The sequence below is a fragment of the Gymnogyps californianus genome, chromosome 3, assembly GCF_018139145.2.
Source record: "Gymnogyps californianus isolate 813 chromosome 3, ASM1813914v2, whole genome shotgun sequence".
In the NCBI taxonomy this organism is placed as follows: Eukaryota; Metazoa; Chordata; class Aves; order Accipitriformes; family Cathartidae; genus Gymnogyps; species Gymnogyps californianus.
This window is the reverse complement of record NC_059473.1, coordinates 40,118,215-40,139,291: the sequence shown is the minus strand read 5'-3', so window position 1 is coordinate 40,139,291 and position 21,077 is coordinate 40,118,215. Positions and strand designations below refer to the sequence as shown.

Genomic DNA, 21,077 nt, shown 5'->3' with positions numbered 1-21,077 from the left:
ACTCCAGGCTCTGAACTGCAGAGTTGTCTGGAACATAGGCTGGAATCAAGGCTTGACTGATGAGCTCCCTGCGAGAAGGGCAGCCGTTCTCTCCATATAGAGAGAATCCCTATACAGTCCTTCCCATAAAGTCTCCTTTCTGAAGTATGTGGCAATTTCCTTGGTAGGGAGCTTGTTAGTTTGGAAGTCACATCCAGTCACGTGGTTTCCCAGCAGAAAGGTTGCTATAAGCAGCACTGCTTCTACACCAGAGGGAAATGAATCTTTCAGTCAATTAACTTCTGAACTGCTTTTTGACTGCTTTGCCCCTCTAATCTTTGGCTTGGAAAGTGAACCTGCTTTCCTGACTAGGTTATGCTTATGGAACAGGATTAAAGAGTTACTAGAATATAAACGTGGGAGGGTCCTGAGTGGTGAACGATTTTTTTCTAGGATCTTCAATAAACCAAAGCAGCATACAGAGACTTAATCCAAAGAAAAGTACATATCTATGCAAAGAGGTGGCTAAAAATCGTCATGCTTTTACTGCCATGGAAAGTTCAGAGAAAACAAAGATTAACAAAAAAAAAAATCAACAAAAAAACAAACCACAAACAGGAACTTACCAATATGAGCCCTGTCAGAAATTATTAGTCTTTTTTCCCAGCCTTCTAGCCCTTAAAAGACAAAATGAAATAGTTCAAATTATGTTTTGTATAGCATTTTTGTCTTCTGATGTATAAAAGAGAAATACTTTTCATGTTTAGTCTTCAGTCAATCTATTTAAAGATTGAGCAATCATGTTCCAGAGGAAAAGAAATTAGATTTCAATAAATTAAAACTTGGCATCAGCCTATAAAGCTGAGAAAGTGAGGCTTATTCTGAGGAAGAATTCTAGCTATTCTACTAGTTCCTCAATTTCAGCAATCAATTAGTAGCTTTTTGGTTTTGAATAATCTAGACTATTGATTTACTTCACTTACAGTAGACTGCTGCCAAGCATGACCATAGACATAACAGAAAGTACCCACAAACTGAGTTCTGAATCAAGAAGTGATTACCACAGCATTTGTTTACATTAACAGTGTCATCAAACTGTACACTAATATTGTAAGAGCTAAAACGACTATGAACAGTTAACACACTAACAAGTTGTTTCACTTCTTAAATTCACTGCTTTAAGCAAAGAAAAATGTCTGCAGATAATTCATATTTAGAACATGTTCTCTTCTGAAACTGTACAGAGACTCCTTTTGTCTGTCTTCCCATGAGGGCCCTGGGACTTCTAGCGAGACTCCTGTCAGAAACTAGCAGCTAAACAGGTTTCTGGAAAAACACATTGTACGTAACCTCTACAGAGGCATCCTCTACCCAAACATTTTGAGGAGGGCCCCATGAACTATTTTAAGAGTAGTATCTTAAAATTTTCTCACCTTTTCCTTTCTTTAAGTTTTTTTCAGCTTCTTCAAAGAGTCCTGGCAAATGAATTACAACGCCATTTCCTGAAGAAAGCCATTACACAAAATTTAATTAATTATGTTAAGCATGGAAAAAAATATTCCAAACAATTCAAAGACACTTCATGTTTTGTATGCAGAGTATTTTATTTAAGTTTTTAAACTTTTAAGACATTGCAATTTTTATTCTTGGGAATTCGTCTGTAAAAGACTGATTTACACCTAAAGTATGCGATTCTAACTACATGCATTGAATCTTTTTAATAAACTCAACAAACTTTCAATTTAGATCAGGACAAACAGTAACAGCATCAAGAGACAGTCCAGAATGCAACTTCCTCTTCCTCATATCTAAAATTAACTTCCCTCTTTGTACTTCATTTTAATAACCCTATTGTTTTGTTTTGTTTTTTTTTTTTTTTTAAAAGCTTAGCACATTTCTATCATCATTATAAACACTAGCATCCCCTCAGGCACTCTTCTGCTGTAAATAGACACAGAATATTCCGTATATAGAGTTGGGGTTGTTAACAGACTAGCAAAAATAACAGAGGAAAAAGCTCTATCAAAAGCAAGCTCGCTTTCCTACAGCTGTCACATTGCTCAGAAAGAGACTACTAGCTCATACAATTAACCAGCATCACTGACTGCCCGAGGAGGAGCATTTCCATATAGCAAAACTGAACCATCTTAAGGTCATACCAAACTCAGTAGATCCAAAGCTACCAGTATGATTAACATCTAGCTAAAGAATGAAGGGACCTGCCATTTGAAACTATTTGCATATCACCTAATTTCACATAGATAAAAGCATTCTAAACACCAAAATACAAAGTATTTAAGACTTCTTCACTATAACCTTCATGGTACAGTCCTAATCAATAGTAATAATCTATTCTAATACTCCAATCATTTTGCCCCCCCCTTTTTTTTTTGAACCTATAAGCCCTTTCAGTGGAATCCTAAGCCAGATACGTTTAAAATCTCTTTTGGGAAAAAAAAAAATTAAGGCAGACCTAAAAGAAGCTAGAACAACAAACTTCAGAACAGACAAGACCAAGAGATAGCAGATACAGACAAGACGATTTGTAAAAAGCTCTCTCCTGCCTACTGTATTTTTAAAGGATAGGATCTTTCCTACTCAACCCTGAGTCCACCAAACAAAACATGGCAAATGGGCATCCTTTTTCACTGTTTTCAAGCAATAACCTCCCCTTCATCAGAGGGAATCTATTTCCATGCCCATTGGCTCAGTTTCTGTAGAAGTATTAGGCAGGGCAAGTTCATCCAAAACTACCCCAATATCAAGTCACAATAACAACTGAAAAGAGGCAATTAACCACCAATTCCCATCAAGTGAAGAGTTAATGCTGACACTGAGTATACAGTCACTACAAGCTGGACCCAAGAATTCAGCAAGTACTGTTTATGAATCAAGAAACTAGCGACATAGGCTCTTTAGTTGCTATGCTGTTTAGCAAACTGTCAACGACCACTTACTCTTGGCACATGTACCAAGCTGAGAGGCAAGATTACAGGCTCAAAGCAATGAGATATGTAGGAAGAAGTGATAGGAAGAGCATGGCAATAGAGTCCTGATTTGGAGAAGTACACTGTGTAAGGGACAGGAGTTCTGGGTATTAAAAAAGCAGGATGGACGTGTTGATAGGTCATAGCCTTTAGTGACCCAGAGACTCACCTGATTTATGAAACAGCACGCAAGCACATGCAGAGTTATAACGCTGTGTAGACATGTTTTATACTTACCTTCATTTTTAGAAGGAAATTTTAAGGGCTACACAGCATTACTAAGTAGGTTGGTCATACAAGCAATTCAAAGAAAAAAAACTACGTAGGATTGGAAACAGGATTCCAAGAGAGGAAGGGGGGTAAGTAGGCTTGTAGGGACAATCTAAACCCCCTTTCAGGAAGCAAACAGATCATAGATCCTGACATCACATAGTACTGCCACTGCCCTAAACCTTCTAATGTACTCTCCAGAGAGGACTTCTTGGTAAGAACTATATAGTGCAGAAGTCTTTTGGAGTCAGCATTCATTTCACAATCCAATGGAAAAGGGAGTAAAGATCTACAGTTCAAAAGGTACTTCGCAGGGCTGAAGATTAAAACAGAGGAGGAATTCTGAAAAGAAATAATTGGTAGAGAAAATAAGAGGGAATGGGAGAATGAAGATATACTGGGTAGCTAGCTGTTTGCATTGATAGGACAGATAAGAACAAAGATGAACTATCCAAGACAATAAAACCTCTGTAATCCAAACTTGAGTTAAGACAATATTAAGAAGATAGTAGAGCAGTTCAGGCCTATGAGAATTTGAGGAAGAAAAATCCTGATCCTCTATGTCCTCAGATATATTTTGTTATTTTAATATGTCAGAAGTCTGTAACTACAGTATTGTCTATTTTTTAGAGATGTCCCACTTACCAATGAATGCAGTGACTTTTGGATTGATGATCCCACTTGGCAGAAGATGAAAGTCATACTCCACAGAATCCACAACAACTGTATGCCCTGCATTATTGCCTCCCTGGGGGGGGGGGGCGGGAAGGAGGAAGGAAAAAAAGTGTTAATAGTTTTTGATACTAAAAGACAAATGAACACACAGTATAGAGGTGGAATAAACTGGTTCCAGCTCCAATTCTGCAGCTTTCACTTCTGTTACTGACAAAAGATCTTTCAGAGATCTCCTTCTCCCAGGAAATCAGTCAAACTTGTTTTGTCAAACTCGACAATTTCAACATCAGTATTATCTGTCATATAGATGTTGGACAGTATTTTGGTTCATCAAAGGTACAAAAGCTTGGAATAAGATTAAAATGTTTCTAAAAATTATTGGACAGAAGCATAAATATTCTAGTACATGCAAACATTTCTAAAAGCCATCATTAGTTTTAATAGGTTCCTATTGCAGTTATGGGGAGTAAGTATTAAAAGTGGAACTGCAACCTTAGCAAAGAAAAAAAAAAATCACCAGTTAAACTGCGTATACAAAACCATATAGTTATCAGGAAAGATAAATCTAGCTGTTTGGCAACGTGCAGGCTTGTTGTTCTGAATTTTGGGTTCAGTCTTTTGAGTGTTTTTCTATGAATAGTAACCAAAGTTAACTTGTTCATTCTATACCTCCTCAGTGATAAGAGACGTCTATAACAGTACAAGTCATTAATTTCTGAAACGTGCTGTTAAGGAGTGAATCTAGAGGCAACTAAGATGATTGTGGTTTCTAAGTTACCGGAAACCATTTACACCAAACTAACACTTAACATTTCTAGCTTTTTTTCATTACCACAAAGAGAGTATTAAGAGATCTGTTAAACTGTGAAATATGTCTAAAATACAAAAAGAAGCCTGTGACCAAGTCTTAAAGAGGGTCAAGATAGGCTTATGAAACTAAAAAGATTACAAAATAGTTACCAAATATCCCCAGTTCTTGTTTGTTGTACTTCTGAAAATAAGCTTACACTCTCTTGTGACTGAGTCATTTGTGCAAGACAAGGTTACATACAAAATGGTTTTGTTTGTCATAACTACAAGAACATCCTTTACAGGCACCTTGCACCAGAAATAAACAAACTGCTTCATAGAAGGAAAGCCTTAAAGGAAAGACTTTTAATCTAAGCCTTCTTTCAGCACAAGACAAACTGAAGAAAGACATTATATGAAAAGAAGAAGAAAAAATAAACTCTATGAAATATTAATCTATGGAATTATAAATCTGAAATATTTCAGAATAACTTATCACAGAAAATCTTTTCTAAGCAATGGACTCAACAGCTACTCACTACATTTACCAAACATGAATGCAATACATAAAGCCATATATCTGGCATTACAAATAAAGAATATTAGTAGATATCAAACATTTGTGCCAGTATATAAAAACACATGCCACAGGTAAAAGCCTAATCTCAGTGAAGTTAGCAATGAAAATTCTCGTAATTTCAGCATTATTTATTTGAGGACTTACAGCCATTCCACCTCCTTTGGAAACAGAGGGAAGACTTACAAACTTTCACCCAACAAAGGAAATGTTTGAATTTAAGAAAAGTTTAAATGATTTAGTAATATAATGTAGAGTTTTTCCATGCAGTGAACAGTACCTTGAGGAAGTTGCAAAGATTTCTGGATGCAGATGGTTTTCACTGCAAATGATCTGACTTAATCAGAGAATGCCAAATTTTCAATTCACAACATGTGAAACATATTGAATGCATAAATAAAGCAAGCCTTTCAAGTTTATTCTTTTAAGAAAACAATAAATGTTCAGGAATAACCTTCCTCCTCCCATCCTTTCTACTCAACAGTAGCTGTTAAGAAAGATTATTTAGCGGTCTACCAACTCTACAGTTGTATCTTTGATTTAAAAGGATGTTAACGAGCTACATTAGCAGGCAGATCATTTACAACTATTTTTGAAACGCAATGCTGATACTCCTGAGCTACAGCAAGTTACTCCAAAACTAGATAATGTTCTAAGAACTATTAAGTTATATACATACATAAAACATACAAGCTTTTTTTTAGTAGAAAGCCAATGTCTTTTCTTACTCGGTGTTTGAGAACCTAAGTAAAACCTTTCTGGGGGAAGAAAGAACAGTTATGTACTAAAGTAGCATTTATAGTCAAGTACATCTGCTGAAAGTGGTAGTTACTTTCTTCCTCATCAGATTCCTTCAAATTATTCCTTTCTATTAGATCCACTGATAATATCAGTCTAGACAAATTTAACATGAGCACTGAAGTGGTTTAAATGAAAATTAAATAAATAGGTCTAAGTACAACACTGAAGTACTGAGGTAGTAGTAATTTACAAATGGGAAGACGAGTCCAAACTCTCCCACTGCAGCATAAATAAACTGGACTAACCCATAAACAACACTAAGATTAGTGAATGACGAGTGAATGACTATTCATTTGAAATCCCCTACTAACTGGATGATTTAATTTCATGTTTTGCTTCTCAATTTATTTAAAAAAAAAAGGTTTTCTAGCATCATGAATGTCAAATAAGGAGAAAGAAAAATTGACCATTGTAGAGATTAGATCATGATTAACAACAAATTCATACTCTTAAAAGTTTGCCAAGCCATTCAGACGTGGTAACTTAAAGTTCAGCGGTCACGTCTGCTTGAGTAAGGTGTACGGCAACGCAGACTCAGACTCTGTTAATCATGAGAACATAGCTGCTGGTTTTTGGTGGTGTCAAGATTTCTCCCTTGCACTGCTGAGTGATGGTAAGGGGTGTTGATTCCATGCTCACTGAAAAATACCCCATGGCTGACAGAATAAAAATGGCATCTTACCTTTTAAATCCTGAACTACACGCACAGCACAGCTTATACCTCATCTAAAAGCAAGCTAGTTATATATACTTCTGCATGTTTACTGTGAGCAGTTATACTTTAAGGGATTTTGCTAGAGACTGAAGTAGAAAACTTGACATTATATGTAATGAATCGCCATCTGAACACACTCTTAGGCCGTACTAATACCTCAAGGTTTCCAAATGCTTGTTTTGAGATTAGACTCAAATTTGAATCTCAGAATTTAGTTGTTTATAATATTATGATGCCTACAACATGAAAAGATTCAATCCCAAAAGTGCTATTGATAGCAGCTGTCTGGTAGAACATTAAGTCAGTCCCCATCCTGCTTTGGATGTCATTCTGCCAAAATGTGTCATTTTGAAAAATATTTTTAATTTCAAACCATATTTTAGGAGAGCATTAAACCAACAGCATTTCATGAATTCAGTTTTCAAAATTCTGCTGTTGATTTACAGGTAAGCTCTACCCTAACTGCAGAAGTGCAAGTGTACAGTTACACAGTTAGGAACTGTAATATATTAAAAGAACAGTTCACACTGTACACTTACAGTGAACTAGCAGTAAAGTGTACACATGTTGTGTGCTCAGACATTGCACAACACGGGTTTGGTAAACAATTCTAATTACAGAAACCTGAACTCAGAGTTCTAGTGGTGGTGGGGTGGGTTATTGTTAGGTTACGGGGTTTGGGGTTTTTTTTCCCTCCTCCAGAAATTGATGATAATGCCAACATCTTCATAACGTAGGCAACTATTGCCTCTGGGCATAATTCAAGGTATAAATTGATGAAGTCAATCCTGGCTTCAGTGCTTTCCATCTGGATTTCTCACTCCTCCTCCCTCATCACACTAAACCAAATGGGACCAGTTAGGTCATTCAAGCTAACACTCCTTTGATTCAAATGTTTAAACATTATTAATGGAGAACTAACTGTGGAATTTATTTTCACTATTAGTTAAACAAAGTTCATGCTCAAATGATCTTCAATACATTGTATAAAGCTTTTGCCAGAGGGAAATTAAGACATAAATGTCATTTCTTGAGGCTGGCAATACCCCCTAGTTAACTAAATATAGTAATCAGTCTACCGTATCTCAGTAAGCTTCTAGGTACCCAAACTACAAGAGTTCTCTCCCAGCCACGTGAAAACTGAAACACCTACCTTAGGCCAACGTAGACAGAGAGGCCAAGTGTGCAGCAAGACCAGAAGATGCTCTTGCTCAGTCTGGAATACACTACGTGCACGTAGCAGTGACTCCTTTTCCCTTTCTCCCTGCACAACTGCAAGATTTCCTTCAGCTGAGCCAGGAAGTGTGCCACAGTCAACATACTCACTCATTAGGGCAAGGCAACTCTGGATTCAGCTACAAACAGATGGATTGCACACAAGGATTGAGAGGGGGAAAGATGACTTATACAGGAGAGGTACAAGAAGGCACCAGTGGCACTCAGAAGAAAGAACTTCTTCACTGGGATGCTTTCTTCCCATTCTGCAGAATGGTAGCAGAGGAAGCCCCTCCAGAAGTCAGAACGCAGGCTGTGGAGGAGGTCAGGCAGCCAAGGCAGAGCTGGCTTTGCCAGAGTAAGAGAAATAATATCATGCAGTTTTAAAAAGAAATAAAAAAAATTAAGAAGAAAGGTAATCAATAAGATGAAATAGCATGACATAGTCAGGAACGTCTAACAGACTCAAGACTTTACTTGCTTGGTATTGCAATGCAATATTTTATTCCAAAATTATGCAAAAGACACTTTCTGAAAGACAGCAGACACAAATACCTAATGCAAAGTACAAGCAAGAAAGCCCTTTTAAGAAAAAAAGAAAGATCCTTTTAGCAATTTTTAGGTAAGTCAAACTTGCAGAAGACGAAAAAAAAACAGTTCAGGATAGGCAGTATAGGTGGGACTAGAAGAGAGCTTTCAAGGTCCAAGTACCTGCTAAACACAAACCCACTGAACCTTCTTCATAAAGTTTTGTGTTCTCTCCCTCTGCTTCCATGGTTTCCATGCTCTGATACAGCTGTTTTAAGAGTTGTCTAACCCCACTCATCTAACATTATTAAGAAGTAAAAAAAAAAAAAAACAAAACAAACCAACCACACACACAAAAACCCCCACTTGTTTCTTTAAGTGCTTCCTAAAAACATTTTTGTGATTTTTTTTTCTTTTTTCACTGCTGCATCTCACAGGATGTTACAATATCAGATACAGTATTGTAAACCCTCAGATCATCTGCCAGAACAGCAAAATCAAAATTTTGAACCTAAGACTGTCTCTCTCAAAAGTCATTTAAGAATCTTTTTCCTCTCTCCTCCCCAAACCTCCTGTCTGTCAGTTTAAACGGCTATTAAGAAAAAAATTATAATTTTAAAAATAATAAAAAATTCATAATACTCTAAACATTAATCACTGAAAATTAATTCTGATTTTTATCCTACCAACAACTGTGTATATTATTTTCTTAAACATACAATTACCACAGAGGAGATAAATTGTTTTTTGCATACTTAAGTATACCCCTGTGCACATCCTTCAAGTTTGGATACATACAGCAGAATTCTTACACGCCATGAGCTTCTCATTTCAATAGACACAATCTAGAATATCCCAACATTTTTTTATTTCAAGTCTTTTTATTCTGGAAGTCATGCCAAAAGGTATCTGCTAGTTACCTGAAAATTTTCTTAGTACAGTATCATCCCTGAAACATACCAAGGACACAAGGGCAGAGAACAAACACAACAGAAAAACAGGTGTTTACTGCCCAAAAGGCTGCATCACCTAGCATTCAAATACTGTGAACTGGAAGTATATTGTTGGAAATGGTTGGAAAAAAAATCAGTTCTTGTTAATACTACACCACAGACTAAGCACTTCATAAATTTAACATGCATAATGCTTAACTTTTGCCTATTTAACACTGAAATATCTCTCTAGATAAGGTTATTACTAGGCTATTTAGGTAAGAATATAAATTATCTTCTCCCTTTAGTTCTAATAAAGCTCACTTAGAAGAGAGAGCACTATTTGGGGAAAAAAAAAAAAAAAGAAGCCAAACCATTTCTCTTTAGGTTTTCTTTACATTAGAAAACAGCCTCTGAACTTGGGCTGATTTCATCACAGAAAACTGAGTATATAGGAAAAAATAGGCGTATGCCTTGCTAAAGAACAGAACATAAAACAGATTCTCCATCTAGCAACAAAGCATCTACCCAAAACAAAGAGCAATAAGAACCAGTAACAACACACTATACTCCTATCAAGAGGCTAACACAGGCTTACTACTCCTGAAGTTTCAAGCATACTTTTCTTAGATATAGCACCATTTACTTGTGCATCTCTATTAAGGCACAGAATTGCAGTTTTAGCATACTCTGAGGTTTCCAAAATCAGATTTTCAGAAGTCAGCAATCTTCTTAGCACTGTATTTTGAGGTAGATTAAAAAAAAAGTTAAAAGCATTCTGTTTGTTTGTCCTTTCTCCTTTTCCTTGCACTATTTTTTCTCCTCATATCTTTCAACACAGTATTTGGAACAGTTCTCTCTCCTCTCCCTAAGGATTCTTTGGTGACCAAGGGATCAGCCCTTTCAGCAGCCCACAGCTTTACCAAATTACAATGTTAAATTGTCTCTCTAATTGAATCTCCCCAACTTTTCAACTGCCAGGAGTATTAACTTTGTAATACAAAGTAATACAAATACAATGTTGTCCTTCCTTAACTTTTGACTTTCCCCTGTAGTCAATACCTAGGCCCACTATTGTTGCTCAAGACTTTGAAACAACACACCAAAGTTAGGGTGGTTGGTTTCGTGGTTGGACCCAGTCTCCAGTTTTCAGATTACCAGTTGCTACCCACACTGCTGCCAGCAATGCTGAAGGAGTAACTGGCACCAGGTCACACTGAACGCTTGTGCTGATAACAGGGGAAAACACAAGCTTGCTCAAAGTGAAGGGAGGACCAAACACCTATTTTTTTCCCCAACAATAGCAGTTCAAACAATTCATGGAATTATGACATTGGGCATCTTAGAAACAGCTGTTTTAATAATAGCCTTGATGTAAAAAGAAACAAACCAAACCAAAAAACACCTTGGCCGTGAAAGTTTCCTAGTTCTCCTTATTTAAAGAGGAGTTGGTTTGGTTTTTTGGGGGGTGGTTTGGTTATTATTTTGTTGTGTTGGTTTTTTTAAACTTCTGCACATATCCAGCTCAAAAGGGTGCCAGTTGGATTGGAATGAAAAAATTTCTTTCCATTCATTTGGAGACGCAGTGTGAAAGTCATCATGAACAACAAGCGTGAACCAATTTAAAATCCTATTAAGACACACTAGCCTTTTTTCTCCTTTCATGATCCTGGCACTATTAAATTATACTATTATTTTAGAGTATTTTAAGTCATTAAGTGGAATAATGAAAGTAAGATCAGGCACAAGATCATTACCCAATCTATAATATTTTAAGCAAAACCTGTTGTAAGATAACTAAATGCATAAGCTTTTTAAAAAAGGCATTATTCCAATTTTACTGGTGCAGTATGCTTAAATCACTTGCTTGAAAAAGCATATGATCCCTGACCACTAGCTGGTAATCTTGAAATATCCAAGCTATTCAACACATAGACCAGCTAAGTATACAGGACTCTGACAGAAAGGTGCATACTAACAGACAAATTATCACACAAGTACTGTTAGAATGAGAGCAATCCTGATAACAAAACCCCATATTTACCCGCTTTCTAGAAGCCTCATTCCAAAAAACATTCCTATGAAATACCACTTTTGAAATATTCCTTTTACGGTGGTAAACTGCTCAGAGATATTATTATTTTTTTAAAGCAAGCAAACAAAAAAATATAGGGTTTTTCCTTCAGCTTACTAAGAAGATTAAGTAGCCTAAAAATCCTTCTCAGTGTAAGCACCACACCCAAGAATCTGCATCCATATATTCAGTTGAGATAGGCTGGTCAGTACTACACACAAGACAAGATATTATTCTAAAACATACCTATCCTGGCAAATGTGAACAGAATCAGTTACATGTGCACAGAGGGGGCATAAGATAGCAAAGGCAGCTGTAAGTATTGCACATCTGGGCGCCATTTGATAAACATTCTTAGGAAACACCCTTTTTGCAATAGTTCTGAGTGCCTGAAAATACTAATTTGGAAGGAAAAAAGTCATTATCTGCTAGTTGACATTCTACTGGAAACAAGCTTGAAATTTCAATAAATCAAACAAGTGACTCCTGCTAGCCAAAAAACACTATCAAAGCACTAGAAGGCAATACTTACCACAAACAATACACTCATGCACTTGACACAAACACACCAGTTACCACAATACTGTACCATGGTCCAGACAGTATCACTGGAAAACATATTGAAGACTAATCAATAGTATAAGAGGACTACATTTTAAACATATTGACTGAACAGTATTTCTAATAGGACATGTATGGTAATTTTAAGGTAAATCGTTTCAGCGGTTCCCCTATCTATGCAAAATGGCTTATTTTCTCCTGCATTCTATAGCTTCTAAATATCTTAACTGCCAGCTAAAGTATTTTGGGTAAAGAACTGAATAGAACTAGCAACAATATTAATGCAAGTATGTGACTACAGTTTTATGATTTTTTTTCCTTATAGCTCTGAAGACTTAAACAATTTTCAGAACTGTAACTCTTAGAAGGGTGTATTCTGGAGCCAAACTGGTAAACTCAAAAGAATGTATAAACAACCTCGAAGCAAGACAAGTCTTCTCACTTTGAACCTTCCCATAGCACGACAGCTCTTTAGCTTGTTCCATTCTGTCCCTCCAGAACAGCTTCCAAATCATGTATGAAGCATGGAGAAGGAGCATTCATAATAATATTTAACAGCAATTTTTCTTCTGGAACTGCATTGCTGTACTAGTCAAAACCCCCCAAGGAACATTCATGTATTGAGCCGATTCACTGGACAAATAAGAACCAATCTTTTTTGGAGTTACGGCAGAGTCTTGATAATTTAATGAAGCTAATTTGACAAAATCGTAATGACTTAGGCCTGTCTTCAGAAAGTCTAATTGATGACTACTTCACCAACCTTTTTGCATCATTACCTTTATTGTCAGGATTAAAGAGAGATGCTCTTTTTAGACAAAAAGATTATTTTCTTGCTGAATTAAAATAGTGCAAGAAAGTTTATCAGGTAAGACTTCAGGCTTACAGTGCTTAAACAGCCACTACCAAAACTCAGGTAACAGAACACTGAAGTTGAAATAACCACTGCCTGGGGGTTTGTTTTGGGTTTTGCTAAATATGAAGGTACAACCAGAATGTTTCCTAAGAAGTCATTTATTCAAGAACAACTTATTTGGCTTTTCAAAAATATACTTCAACAACATTAATGTTTACCAAGCACATAAAAATTTTAAAACTAAAAAAAAAAAAAACCAAAACCAAAAAAACCAGGAAACTGGGAGTTACAAGCTCCAGTATGTTTTATATGCAATGCCTGCTAACTTAAGAGCTCATCTGAAGCTAAGTGAAGCCAATGATTGAGGAAGCATGGACTGCCATTTTCCAAAAAGACTCTGAAAATGATACAAAGCCATACTCAAATGCTTATAGAGAAATCCTGAACCAGAACTTTTTTCCTCTGGTGAGTCTGCTCAGACAAGTTCCATGCTCCTGGGTTTGCAGACAATCTCACTGATTTACCTGAAAAGGTAAATCGTTTCAGCAGTTCCCCTGCTGAAGGACTTGACTGCTTGTCCTTCCAGTTTAAAGGAGAGGGATCTGCAGTTCTTCCATTTTCCTGGCACATGGGATTCTTCCAGGAAAAATGTACACACTTAATATATCCATCATTCACTGAAAGACTCTCAAATTCATTTTAGCTTCGAACTTTGGGTTTTTCCCTTCCTTTTTTTGAAAAAAGTGCAAACAGTCTAATAGGAAACATTAACATACCAACTTGGATAATCAGCAAAATCAAAAAGGAAAGCAGAGTCTTTTTAAAACCTTTATGTAGGGCACAAAGAGCAAGAGTAAATGTGTGCCATGTGTGCTAGCCAGGGAAGCGTACGCTTAAGTACGAGGCATGTCTACATACATAAGTAGAACATGCAAGTAAGAAATCACTGCAGGAACACATAAAAATATAATGCATTTGAAACTAAGATGGAGGAACAACAGCATATCTTTCTCCATTTTAGATCTACATAAGTTGAAAATATGCATTTTATTTTCAGAGCATATCTTCATTCATCAAGGACAGACTAGACGTTAGTATAATAACCAGAACAGTTAAATCTGTTTTGAACACATCAAGACAAGAGAGCAGTTCAAACCCTGATACCTCACCTACAGCAGTACTCTCATAACTGCTAAGACTGGTCTACATTACTGCAACTTTACCTAACAGTGGAGGTGCATAGGGAAAAAAAGATTTATTAGAAAAGCAGACTGAAATTACTATTAAAAGCATATTGCAAATGGCTCTCTATACTGATACTAAATACAAAAGTATTTAAAGCAGCTCTGAAATACTGACATATGCATTTAGGAGAACTATCTACCCAAAAAGTCTACAATGACAATCACTGCCTTTTCTTATGACGTGATCATGCCAAGTTGTCTGTCTCTAAAATATGATGCCTCAGGGTAGAGCAAAGAAGTCTTCCAAGTTATCTCCTCTAGAATAGAAATTAGTTGTCTAGTTTAAAGAGATGTTATCTCATGCTACGTTAAGGAAGAAGCCATACACTCCTTTCAACTCTCCCCATCAGATGTGTGTGTGCATAATTTTTTCTACAGTTTACTTTTATTGCTACCACATTCCAGCATTCATTTTTAGCTCAGGGCAACCACTGTTGTTTCTGAGCTAGCTACACAAGTGACTGCCAAGTTGGGCAAGAAGTAAGTCAATGTTGCTTTGGCATCATATGGTTGTAAACATTTTCATTTAACTCTTAGATGAAAAGTCAAAAAAAAAATCCAGAAAGCTGGATAATACCATTACTTACAAGAGACATAAGAAAGACTCCTTCTTGCCACAATCAGATTCTGGGAACGCTGAACACACCTTTAAAAAGTTGATCAGTCTAGCGAAGAGACATATCTGAACCCCCATGATGCACCCTAACTAGACATAGCTTTGCAATTACTATGCTATTGGCTTCTCATTTCAATACATATTGCCAAAAATCTATTTTGAACTTCAGATTGCAAACCATACCCCTTTAAAAAAATAATTTAAAAAATCAAGGTTTTGATAACTAATTCATTCTCTCACTTCCCAGATTTTGTGATTAATTTCTTGCTTTCTCCCTGCTCCGCCCCCAATGAATTAGCAGCTAACAAACTCTACTGTATAACCTACTCCTGGATTTCAGTATAAACAACATCCAGCAGCTAGTAATTTTCTTCCTTGACAATCCAGTCATGTTTGTAAGATCTAAACTTAGTTCCAGGAGCCATCATGTTACACACAAGTTTCTAAAACTTTGGCTAGACTTCAGAAATTTTTGCATGTGTAGTACAAGAATTGTTGCATCAGAACAAGATTAAGAGTGTGGTTTGAGGCAGAATAAGCACATTATGTTTTACACATTCACCTGTTTTCTCCTAACAAATAAAAGAAAACATTAACTTTAGTTAAGTCTATTAATCTCAAAAAACTCCATACATTTCTCTATACTGATAGAACTTGCTCTGAGGAACTGCTATTAAAAGACAATACTCAGAAAGACTCTTTAGAGCTGGTTTTGGCTTAGTTTCACCTGATCTGCAAAACTTTATACTGTTGCAATGCCTATATATGTTAGGTAGGGAACAGGATTCATTATCCAAGTCCAGAATAAAGACCAATCTATTTCTAAGAAATAAAAGAGATCAAGTGATGCAGGCAGATAAGGAACAAGAAAAATGTTGAAAGCATAGATTGGTCCAGCACTATGCTGCTTCAGTGCACAAAATCCCACCAATGTTTGCTACATTTCACAAGAATATTTAAGAAAGGATATGAAAAACAAAAAGTGACTTCAGGAATATTTACAGAGAACATCTTCCAAATGTGTGAGGTAGTACAGTAGAAATAAAAAAAAAAAACTTATTTGAAATCTTAATAAGCTGCTATAGAGTACTGCATCTTAACCAACCAACCAAAGTAAGCTTTTGTAGTAACGGTAAGATTGAAAGAATAAGAAACCAGTAGATCAAGGTGTAATTTACTCTTTAGTGCTACTAAGATCTCCTTTGTTAATGGTACAAACATTATGAACTGGAAAACCAGATTTCAACTGTTCTTCTGTTTGAAATAATTTAGATATTGTGTGATTGTTTACAATAACAAGAGATCACCTGTCAGTGATGCTCTAAAGCAGGTCTGTAAAGCATATGACTCACTGATGGGGCAGGCCAAAGAACTCATTTTACTGACCTCTCTTTCCTCACCAGAGCACATGATTGGCATGCCGCCAACCACTACAAGGTCCAAAAGTGCACCCAGCACTTAAAAAAAAAAAAAAAAAAAAAAAAAGGCAAGCTCTAGCTAGACATCACGTATCGAATGCCTGAGCAGCTAAAAAAGCACCAATAGCTATAGCAACTGATTCTGCTATTCCTAATTCTGCATGGCCTGCAAAGGCTCTAGACTAAAACACCTTTTCAAATGACAATACTTAGGAAAAGAAAAAAAGTGGGCTTGGTGAATGGAAGATAATAAAATTCCAATTTTTTTAAAAAATGGCTATATACAGACTAGTGATAGGGAGGTATCGGGCAGCATTGGTCTGAAGACTTCAGTCGGCAGTTATCAGCTGATCAACGGTAACTGCTTAACCCCAAGCATCTGCACACTGAAAACTTCTCCACTAATTGTTGCACTGTAATTGCCATATATCAAGTGATCAACAGTGGCATCACCATACACACTGTTGTTTGGGGGGAAGAAGAGGAAAAGGGAATACAAAGAATCCACACATTGCGATTACCATGCAGTTCAGGAGTAGGAATCGTGTGACCCCGCAGCAGGCAGAGCAGTAATGGTAAGTCACAGGTAGACCATACTGAAATCAGCTGAGAAGATTTGGTAAGAAGTGCCAATTCTGTTTTCAAGTAGTAACAAGATGTACAATAGAACTGAAGAAGCAGGAAAATAGGATTCTTTAGCATAGGGAGCATGGCTTAAAAATAATTTGAAGACTTAGAAATCTTATTCACCTGTGTGAATTATATACTCTGAATAAATCAGCTACCTCCAATAGTAAGAACAGGAAGTAACCAAAAATTTGGTGATGAAATGAGTAAATAAGAACAGAATCATGCAGTGCAGACATTACGGTTTTTTGCTGTACTGCATACATGGGTAGATTGGGTGGAGGGGGTGGTGTTAATATAAGAGATACATATTGTGGTACTGTATTTGTTTTGATAAGATGATTATCTAAAATAATTTGTGTGTTTAATTTGCCATTCCTATATTCAATAACAAGTTAAATTCTGGTAACTAAATTCCCTAATTTGGTTGCATTCTGCAATGGTAGGAAGTCCCTTAATCAGAACAAATGTTCTCCTTTAACTTTCCATTACCGGTGGAATTGACAAAAATACAATGTATACTTTTAAATGGCAGCAAGACTAGCTGCTTACTAAGGGGAAACTATGTCAATACAAAAAAAAAAAAAAAAACCACCAAAACACAAAAGCACAGGTTTTATGGCAACTGCTCCTGAATCTCAAAACAATTCTTGCTCTATTTTACCATCTGGACTAAGATTTATGTGATAGCAGGTAAACAGACTTTGTTCTGTAAGCCACTGAAGACCAGATGTAGGTTTAAGTGCAAAAGTCTCACCAATACACTTGTTTTATCAAAAGTATCATTTTACCAGATACCTCCTAGAGGTAAATGAAGGCCAATTCAAATTTAACAGTGGAAGAACAAGTACATACTTTGCCTGTCATGTAGACATGTTTGTATTAACTGCATCTGAACCCTCTGGACTAGTAGTGCCCTCATGAAACTATCATAGTTGCCAGTGCAGCTGCATTAGCAACTACATACATGCAGCCCTGGATGTATTTTAATTTTAGTTTAGTCTCTTCAAACAGTTATTTTTGAAACCATAATACTACTTTTGATAAATGTGAATCTATCTCCTGAAAAGAAAATCCCACACTCTTGCATTGAGCACAAGAGTCCTTTCAACAACCTCTAAACCTAAGATAAAATACTTTGGAGGGTGGTATTAGAAGAAGTAGAGCCATAATACAGCTTATTTCCTCACACATTTATTCAGTTGATTGTACCTAAGCAAGCACCTCATTCCAGATGCCATAGTCTGCTAGTTAAACAAGTGACTGAAGTCATTAGCACACCTACTACCTAGGAGACAAGAAGGTATGGCCATAGATTTCAGAGTACAACTTCTTGCAATGCCTTTACAGGCATTGTAAAAGTAAGTGACAGTCAGTTCTCGGTTCTGGGACAGGACCATTTTTATGCTCTGCATCTGCACAGAACCAGGGACAGTGATATGAAAGCCACACTAGAGCTCCCAGTTTCACTGCAAATATAATGCAAGTTTCCAAGACATCTTAGACCTGCTACAACAACTTCCCAAGTCCTCCAAGAAAATAGTTGTACTAATAAATTTTTCACAAGAACATGCTAGAAATACTTGATCTCATCCACAGGCATTCTAGCAACTCTGTGGCATGACGAATAGAAAGAACCATCCTAGAATGATTAAGAGTATAACGGTGAAATAAGAATCAGAAGCTCCAATTACAGAAAGCTGATATTAACAAGGGGCAGACTAAGTGTGTTAAAGTCTTTCTTTCTGGACTTGTACCACTATGAAATGCACAAGTGTCATACTCTAATTTACCAGCAGTAACAAAAACATCTAGAATGTGCTTGCGTACACAGCAAGATGATTTAATAGCTCAGTACCACTGAAAGACAATATTCCTATTTTCCCCTCTCGTTCTGAGAAACTGTTCTTTGTGCTTATGCTGTCCTGGGCTCCTCTTTTCATCAAGGTCCTCTGAGCCAATTAAATTCAGTTTTATTTACTAAAACAGTAAAAAGTAAATCCAACAAAAAATAGTTTCCTGCCATTTTAGTGAGTTAAATCAACTTACAGAAGTGTTCAAGTGCCAGAGTCAGCGCACGGGAGGAGACCCAGAGAGCACAGCCATCAACAGGAAAGGGAAGAAAGAAGGAAGAAAAACTCCTTCCTTCAGCAGGAGCAACAAGCTGATAGAAATGGCAGAACTGGCCATGAAATTCAAGCCTGAGATAATGTCATAATTCTTCCCTTTTCTTGATCCTTTACCCAGCTGATTCAAAAGAAGTAACAAACACACTAAAACATGTGCACACAAAAATGCACTGTCTGCCTCTCTCTCTCCACCAAAACTTCTTAGCATTAAACATACACGCTCACCTAGATGCCCTTCAAGTTTCAAGAACAAAGTTGTAAAGGACAAACCGAGCCACCGTGTTGTGTAACCCGCAAAGGCAGGAAACCATGCCACAACACCAGATCAAATTTTATTATTTAAAGAAAAAAAAACAAAAAACAAAACCCAAGATACATAGGAAAAAGTAATTCATTCACGAAAACAGCTATTTACAAATATGTTTGTTTAGTTTGAAATTAAAGTCTCTGAACTTCAAAGTTTTTGATTTGTCAGCTTTGCAACTGACTTGGTTTTGAAAACACCAGCTTTATGTGCAGTTCTCATTAGATAATACAATGCTGCAGTGTTCGCACTCTTTGGGAAATGGTACGCTCTTCCTAAAGATATTTATTTAAGAGCAAATTTAATTTGTGCATTCAACAAAAGCATACAGATGACGACACTTACATGAAGTCTGCGTATGCTGTAGGCATTTTATGCTGCTGTATCTCTTAACTTCAAGAAAAAAACATACATAGCTTTAGGTCATTATGTTGTGCTCTACAGAATTACTACACTAGAAATGTTAAGAAAAACATCTCCTCAGATCTGTGCTGTTTTAACGCGGGCATTTAAGAGTACTGTGCTTGCAGGCTAGACTCACTTTTTTTGCTTTTTTGCTGGAATAAGGCCTCTACACCGAGAAGAAAAATTTTAAAAAAAAAAAAAAAATCAACAGAGAAAGATGGGATTTCATTGACACAACAATGATCTTGAAGCAAGGGCAGGCAACTCTCTTAAAAGCCAATTTTATCTGAAGATGACTAAGTTGTGGCGGACTACATGTATACCCTCACGTGCATCCTGTAACTACTGCTGGTTTCGTGCCGGAGGCCAGCATCACCCCTCCGAGAGGGGACGGCGAGCACGCTCGCAGGCGGTGCGGCTTAGGCCACGCCGCCGCCGGGGAGGGCTCCTCGCCCCGCTTCCAGCGGCGATGCTGCGGGAACCGCCGAGCGCGGCCCCTTCCCGGCGCCCCCCAGACAAAGAGTGCTGCGGCGGCGGGCCTGAGGGGGAGGACGCGACCCCGGGCGCATTCCTCCTGCTGGAGGCCAGCTCTCGGCGGCAAGGAGGGCGCCTTCCTCCTCCTCCTCCTCCTCCCCCCCCCGGCGCCGGGACGGGGACAAAGGAGGAGCGGGAGGGCTGCAGAGCCCGGCCGCGGGGCTCTCGCCAGGGGGTCCTGCCGCGCCGGGGAAGGCTTCGCTGCCCCGCAGCCCGCCCTGCCCGGCGGGAGCCCCGCCGCCTCACCGGGCACCGACGCCCGGCCCTGCGCTGAGGCGGGCGCTCGGGGGGAGAACAGCGGCGAGAACAAGCGCCCGCGCGGAGCCGGGCGGCGGGGCGGGCGGCCGGGGGGGGGGCCGGTGGCGGGGACGCCCGCCTCAAGGTGACACCCGCGGCCTCCTCCGCGCCCCGGCTGCCTCCTCACCTGGCACCTGCAGACGATGTCGGCGTCCTGCGCCAGCAGGTCCACCACCTTGCCTTTGCCCTCGTCGCCCCACTGGGCCCCCAGCACGACGGTCACCTTGTTGCCGGGGAGGCGGGCAGCGCACTCGCCGTTGGGGATGGCGGGCGCCGGGGCGCCATGCTCCGCCATGGCTCGCGCTGCCCGCTCCGGCTCCGCTCCAGGCACATGCGGCAGCGCGCGGCGGCTCCGCTTCCCCCGCCTTCTCCTCCCAGCCGGGCGGGCGGGCGGTGGTGCCGCTGCCGCGTCCAGGTGCCGCCGCCTACCGGCCCCGCCAGCGCGGCCTCCCCCGCCGGGCAGACCCCTGCCCTCAGGCGGAGCCCAGCCCCGCCCCGCCCCGCCCCTCTCCGCCCCGCCCCTCTCCGCCGCGGAAAACCGGAG

At 38.6% G+C, this 21,077-nt stretch overlaps 1 protein-coding gene across 1 annotated transcript in view; it reads right to left on the bottom strand.

Annotated features, from left to right (window-relative positions):
- The window catches only part of ADSS2 (adenylosuccinate synthase 2), a 39,320-nt gene extending 18,492 nt beyond the window's left edge, over positions 1-20,828 (bottom strand). The window contains exons 1-4 of the mRNA XM_050893572.1: positions 20,661-20,828; positions 3,882-3,984; positions 1,413-1,481; positions 606-656 (exon numbers count right to left, since the gene is read on the bottom strand). Coding sequence (XP_050749529.1) covers positions 606-656; positions 1,413-1,481; positions 3,882-3,984; positions 20,661-20,828 — 391 coding nt within the window. The remainder of the gene's footprint in view (positions 1-605; positions 657-1,412; positions 1,482-3,881; positions 3,985-20,660) is intronic.
- Positions 20,829-21,077: the final 249 nt, after the last annotated feature.